Below are 6768 nucleotides of genomic sequence, written 5' to 3'. Positions count from 1 at the left end.
CCTCAAGTCTTGTTTTTAAACTGACCATACAGAAGAAAGTACAGAATTATACAGAACATAATTGTTAAACTGAGTTGGTCACAAGCGACACCCGAGTTATTCAAATAATGACTTTTTTTACTGATTAGAAATAGGCTTTTATACTTGGATCCTGATTTATCTTTAGTTAAATACCACTTAAATCCATGTTAATTCATTGTGTTCTCGTCAACAGATTTCAGATTGAGTCAGCTCTGTGCTGCCTACAAAGAAATGTTTACACATTTAAAACAAATACCATTTTATATGACTGTTGGATAGACAGCTGTGCAAGTGAGTTTAGGCAGGCGTAACTCACTTCTTAACAGTCCCCAAACAAGCTTGAGCAAATGGTATCCAACGTTTGGCAGAAAAATATTTCCACCAGTTTCCCCAACCCAGAGTTCAATCACATCTGGAAAACCAGCAAAAAAAGTTTCCCCTCTCAGGCACAAGCAAACAAGCAGTCAATTTAGAAAAGTTAGATATGATGGGGACACCTCAATCACCTGATGGGGGGGCGGGGACACGAGGACTGTAGCACTTACCCCATCCTGGATGGGCAGGAAGTTTCAGAAATGCTGAAATTCCTCTGTGCTATGCACCAAGCAGTACAGAAGATCAGAAAAGAGAGGTGAGCCATCGCCTGTGCTGCAGTCGGTGTTAACAAATGCTTCGGGAAAAGAGCTTTGGGCCCTTTGTCCTTTGTTGCTCAGTTGAAGACAACAACGAACAAGCACAAAAAAAGCAGTTTAAAAGGTCGCTGCAGCACTACGTGCCGAATACCAAAGCAAACAAAAATCTCAATTTAATTTTGAAATTTAAAGCGGGGTGGGGGGTTGGAGGGGGGAGAATACAGCCACATTCAAATTCTCTGTAGGTCAAGAGAAAGTTTGGGTTTTGGTTTTGTTTGAAAGGACATTTTTTCAGCAGACATCCAACTTCAATAAATGCTCCTTTTCATACGGAAAATAACCCAGCACAGCGTCTCCTACAAAAATATTTTTCTCCTGGCACAACCAGGTTTCGTTTCTAACCTCAGACAGTCTGACTACTTTGAGAACAATCAGCCACTTCTCTTGATTAAACAAACATGAAAAGAAATTAATTCTCTTTAAAAAGCAGTTTTCTACAGCTTTCACAACACAGACGATGAAATAAAAAAAAAAAAAGGGTCATTTTGTGCTACTTCTTTAATTTTATTGTCAATCTAAATAATTAATACAAAGTTACTTTATTCTATGAAGATTAAGAGACTTTACAGTATAAAACTCCCTGAGATACAATATGTAACTTAAAGGATCACATAATTCTCTATTCCATTTACACCATAATCAAAAAGTAATATTATTTCTTCTTATAAAAAACAGAAGATAATGATTTTCCTTTCTCTCCCTCCACCCCAATATTTTAAGGCACGGAATAAAATACTTTTTCAAAATGTACTCAAAAAGACTTTTCTACTTAAAATAGAAAATAACTTTGCTTATTTTTTACAGATGGATTATATACATCACCTGCAATACCTTGTGGAGTCTGGTACCAAGTCTACAACCCAGTTTGCTCAGGCAAACTTTTCATTCATCATTGAACTTGAACTCTACAGAGCGAATTACAAAAGCCAGTCCTTAGCTTATAATGGCACACTAACCATTAGCTGGTGCAGCGGATGAGCCGAAACCCAAAGTGGATTTCTAGAGATGCTGTATTACTGACTTCAGCAGCTGTAGACCAGGGCGGAATTTCCTCCCAAATCTAAAGGGAAAAGCGTGCAACGCTCACACAAGAACGATGACTCTAGAAAAGGCTTCTTTTCTCCCAACACCAAACGCTCTGCAATAATTATCACAGACAGCAGCTTTCATTATACAATTGAAAATACTCAATGCATAACTTACAAATGCAGCCCAACTGTGATTACCTTATTCAAACACGCTGCTTTAATTATTGCATAGCTCTTTTCTGAATTTTACAAAACCGTAGTTCATCAAAGATTTCTACTGCTTTTCTTAGAGACGCTGAGAAAAAGAGTATCATTTGCAATCTTCAAAATTCCCATGCTCCTGCAGCCTGATGTTCTGCCTACGGCGTTACTAACGGCTACACAGAAGAACTGTGTGCCTGGAAACTTTCAGAAAACACTAAAAAATTTAGAAGGACTGAGAAAACTGCACTGGTTTCAGCACACTGATAAAAAGTGGTGCCATCTTAAGTATTAGTCAACCACTTTTAAGATCGGGTTTTTGTACACATTTTCAGGAACTGTGATAAAAACTGAACAGAAAAAAAAAAGGCTAATTCAAAGGGAGACAGATTCCATCATCATGACATGTAGCTATTACTGTTAATGCTGTACTTAAATTAGATTTTTAAAATTATCAAAACCAGTTTTATGGGAGTAGTAACCACTGGCAGAGAAACAGATAAGCATGTCATGAAGAACAGGCTTTTGCTTTAAACAATCACTTAAGACCCGTTCAAGCACAACTGCAGTGTCAGGGACCATCCCTACTACACACCGCACTGCATTGGCTGTCTTCTCTCACAATAAAACTTCTACAGCAACTCTGGCACTAACAACAGAAAGGTTCACAGAGGACATTCAGCCATCCTTCCTTGCACAAAAGCAGAAGGGAATAAACATAGGAGCCTGCAAGATCTGAACTGGTAATTCTGTGCAAATTATTAATGGCCTTCATTATTATTAGATTTTTTTCAATAATCCTTGGTAACATGCTTGCCTAATCATGGGGAACCCCTAACTTAAAATACATTCCAGTAGGCTGACAGCTCATAAATCTTAAAAGCCCCTACCTGACATCCCTTACTGCTCAAATCAAATCTAATCCTTTTCTAACCTAAATAGGACTCACAAATGCCAGTAAACTCACCTGTTCTGATGCCCATCTTTTATTTACAACTGACTTTCTTCTTTCCCCACCTGTTCTGTGCCCACGATTTTATTCCAAGTGAAGTCTCTGAGTAACTCCATGGATTATCCAGCTCCTTAAATAGCAGCTGGACGAATCCCTTAATCATTCGTGCAGGCCTGTTGTGGGTTATCGCTTTTTGCCACCAAACCTTACATTTGCAAAGGGCAGGGAGGGCCCAGCTTCCTGAGGATTCAGGTTCCTTCTGGATTTCACCAAGCAATATTACACACAACCAAAAAGTAACCATACACTGACTGCTGGGAAGACTCCAGCAAAATGGCAGAGTCTGAAAGGGAATAACTACTGCAAATGTTCCCGGTGGGCACTGAGAGATGGAAGTTTTATCTTAGGAAGCTATTTATTGATTAAAAAACTGAGCTGGAAAACACCCTCAAAACCAAAGGAAAAAAATAGTAAATATTTCCCTTTTCATATTCTTTCCTCCCACAATCTGTATTTTACCAACAGCTTAGATCTTCTTCTCTACAGCACTTTTCTTTTTGAAAGGCAGTGATTTGGGACTTGAGTTTGGGGAGGGCATGGGGTCAGCAATTATTATTTTATACACAGCAAAGCAGCATTCCAAGTAGTGTGTCACCCGGCAGAATTTTTAAAAACTACACAACAGGACTGTCTAATGATACTAGAGAAAAAAAGTTAGCCTTTTTGTGTACATATTCAATATAGTAATAAAACCCCTGTAGTTCTGAGCCTTTCCCTGCTTTTTCCTATATGGCAGTAATTTTGCAGAGAAAAACATGCAGATTCCTGTAAACATTTTCTAATTCCTGAATAAAGAGAGGGTGGAAATGTTCCAATTTTTTTCTACAGTCTGTCTTTTCCTGTACTTAAAGTTCTTCTCCTCTTTCATACAGGATAAATGTGCCTATGGTTTCAGTAGGCAGAGGAAGAAATACTCTACATCATCTCAGCTCTTTGCTCCGCTCGGATCCAGTCATTCCCCTCCGTACACTTTTTCCTAAATGGAATGATTATTTGGCTCAAAGCATTATCAGTTGGCTGCTGCAATTTCAAACATTGCTGAAAAGTGCTACTGTATCATTACATTCTTATGTTCAACACTTGCGGCTCAGAATTTGTCTGCAAATAGCTTTCACACACACAATAATCACTGTTAAAAATATTAAATTTCATCTTTGGAGTACAGAAAGCCAGCACTGATCATGCATCCCCTGTAAGCAGAAGAAAGCAGGAAGCTGTCATAGCCGACAAAATTGGTTTCAGCTGTACAGCTGAAGAACTTGGCGTCAGTTATTCATGTTGAGCTGTGCACAACTGTAAAGGCTTCAGATCTGCATGACTTCCAGAAATTTAACTTTGCTCTTCAAGAAACATCTTGCCTGATATTTCTTTGTACTTTCATAATTTTGCACTTTAATAAGAATCTGCCTTTTGTAGGCTTTCACAGCTTGTTTACCTGTACCTCTGTGCTTCTCTCACTGATGACAGCCTTCTGTGTGCTACCTCGGTTAACGATCTCTGAGAGACCCATGCTCCCCTATGCCTTGACACAGCCCGCTGCTGGCACAGGCTGGCCAGGCAAGCTTCACCCGCCAGGAACATCAGCTTTCAAACCAGCTGGCCAGATTTCGTACAGTCTTGATTTGGTTCCCTGCTGCCCTCACGGCTTCGCAAACCTTGCAGAAATGCTCATCCCAGAAAGAGGTGACGTGGACCTCATACTTCTTCCTCCAGGCAAAATACCTCCTGTAGTTGGGTTTGTTTTTATCGAGGAATTTCAGGTAGGTGGCCAGCAGCCGGGGGCTGGGGAAGTCGTCCACATGGATGAAGGAGTCAGGGGGGATGAAGCGCTCGTAGTTGGCCCTGCGGGGTCCGAGGACAACGGGCACGGCGCTGGCGGCGAAGGCGTTTCTCCAGAGCTTCTCGGTGATGTAGTCGGTGTGCTGGGAGTTCTCGAAGGCCAGGTAGAACTTGTAGGCCGAGACGGTCTCCACCACGCTGCCCTCGGCCAGCGCCAGCCCCCGCGCCCCGTAGACGTCGATGGCGAGATGCTCCTGCAGCTGGCGGTAGTAGCGCACCCGGGCATGCTCCTCGTTCCAGTTGCTGATGACCCAGGCCACCAGCCGCGTCTTGCGGGGCAGGACGAAGGGCCGGGGCGCCGGCGGGGCGTACAGGTACCCGTAGGGCACGAAGACATCCGAGTCCCGACGGTAGGACATGGTCCAGTTGAAGAGGCCTGCGAGCCCCCGCAGGCCGGGCGAGTGCGAGGGCGACTCGAAGTTCATCCACACCCAGAGCTGCCGCGGGGGCCGCGGGGGGGGCCCGCGGGGCAGCCCCTCGGCGCCGTGCAGCGCAAGGTCGCGGTGGTGGAAGAGCACGGCCTGCGCCTCGCCGTAGCGGCTCCGGTCGGCGCTGAGGCGGCAGCCCGTGATGTTGTAGCGCCGCCGGCAGTCGGCCATGCGCCGCGGGCGGCCGAACGGCTCCCACCACAGCAGCACGTTCACCACGCCGCCGCCCCGGCCCCCCGCCGCAGCCCGCGGCGCCACCGCCGGCTCCGGCAGGCGGGCGTAGAGGGCGAGGGCGGCGGCGGCGCCCAGCAGCCCGGCCGCCAGCGCCCACCGCCGCCCGCGCATCCGCCGGCGCCACCGCCGCGGGCAGACGGGCCGCCCGGCGGGGCATCGGCGCGGGGCCGGCTCCATCCAGGCCGCCGGCTGCCGCCGCTCTGCGCTCCGCGGCCGCCGCGGGACAGCCGCGGGGCCGGGGCCGACCAGCGCATGCTGCGGCCGGGGCTGCTGCTGCCGCCGCCGCCTCTCAGCGCCCACCCCCTGCCCCGGCGGCGGGGAGGTGCCGGTGCCACCGCCCCTCCTGGCCATGCCGGCCCGTCCTCCCCGGGCGGCCGGCGGCCCCGCCGCCTCTCGGCCCCGCGGCCGCCCGCCCATCGCCGCGGCCCGCCCCTGGGCGCCGGCCTGCCCCGCCCGCCCTGGACCGTCGGCGCCTCGCCCGCGGGAGAGCGGTTCGGGCTCCGGCGGGGCTCTCAGGCCTCGTCCCCTGCCCTCCGTGCGGCAGGTGCCGCCATGGCAGCCCCGGGGGTCGCTGCGGGCAGCGTGTGGGCAGTGGCAGCCGCGGGGTCGCCGAGGTGGCTGCAGGCAGCTTGTGGGCAATGGCAGGGAACAGGAGGCCAAGGAGTCCATGGAGGCCAGCGGGGCCTGTGGGAAAAGGCTCGACGCATCCAAGCTCACCCTGCAGAGGAAGGAGACCCTGCTGCACGCAGGCTCCTCCAGCAAGACCAGCCGGCATCTCCCCCTCCTCGGCTGGCAGGCAGAGCTGGATAGCACGGGCAGGGGCAGGGCACGGGGTGAGGGGCTGGGGCAGGATCTGGGGTCTCCCCCAGCACTCACATCTCCAGGGTCAGCGTGGAGTGAAGGAGTCTTCCTCCACCCATGGAGAGGGTGGCAGAGGCTGAGGCTGGCATCTGTCAAGACATCACCAGACTGTGGTGCCCACCGCCTGCTGTCTGCTCCCACAGGGTCCTGCACCCCCCTTTATAGTGCAGCAGACACACCCCTCTGGGACATCATGGGAGGAGATGTTCGGGCACAGAGCACCTCATCCCTGGCCCTAGGTCCATCCCCCTGCCCAGCTCCACTGCCCAAAGGTGCCCCTGAGAGAAGGCCACTGAGTGCTCCCCTTCCAGGATGGCTAGAAGATGATGCGGAGCCTGTTCCTCAGCTCAGCACCAGGGAACCTTCACTCCCTTGCCAGGAGTCCTGGTGTCTCAGCCATCCCTGTTTCCAGCATCTTTAACCCCTTCGTACCATTTGGCTCCCTTGCGCTC

At 49.4% G+C, this 6768-nt stretch overlaps 1 protein-coding gene across 1 annotated transcript; it reads right to left on the bottom strand.

Annotated features, from left to right (window-relative positions):
• Positions 1-4534: 4534 nt before the first annotated feature.
• Positions 4535-5806, bottom strand: FUT4 (fucosyltransferase 4). Its single transcript, XM_009948435.2, has one exon. It carries the CDS (start codon positions 5804-5806, stop codon positions 4535-4537), a length of 1272 nt encoding a protein of 423 aa, XP_009946737.2.
• Between the last annotated feature and the right edge of the window lie 962 nt (positions 5807-6768).

Source organism: Leptosomus discolor, chromosome 1 (genome assembly GCF_034619465.1).
Source record: "Leptosomus discolor isolate bLepDis1 chromosome 1, bLepDis1.hap2, whole genome shotgun sequence".
Taxonomy (NCBI): Eukaryota; Metazoa; Chordata; class Aves; order Leptosomiformes; family Leptosomidae; genus Leptosomus; species Leptosomus discolor.
Note: the sequence above shows the minus strand (reverse complement) of the source record. Positions and strands in the feature narration are given on the sequence as shown.

Bases quoted from the DNA above. Each gene is read 5' to 3' on its own strand.
- FUT4 (XM_009948435.2), bottom strand. From the start codon at position 5,806: ATGGCCAGGAGGGGCGGTGGCACCGGCACCTCCCCGCCGCCGGGGCAG.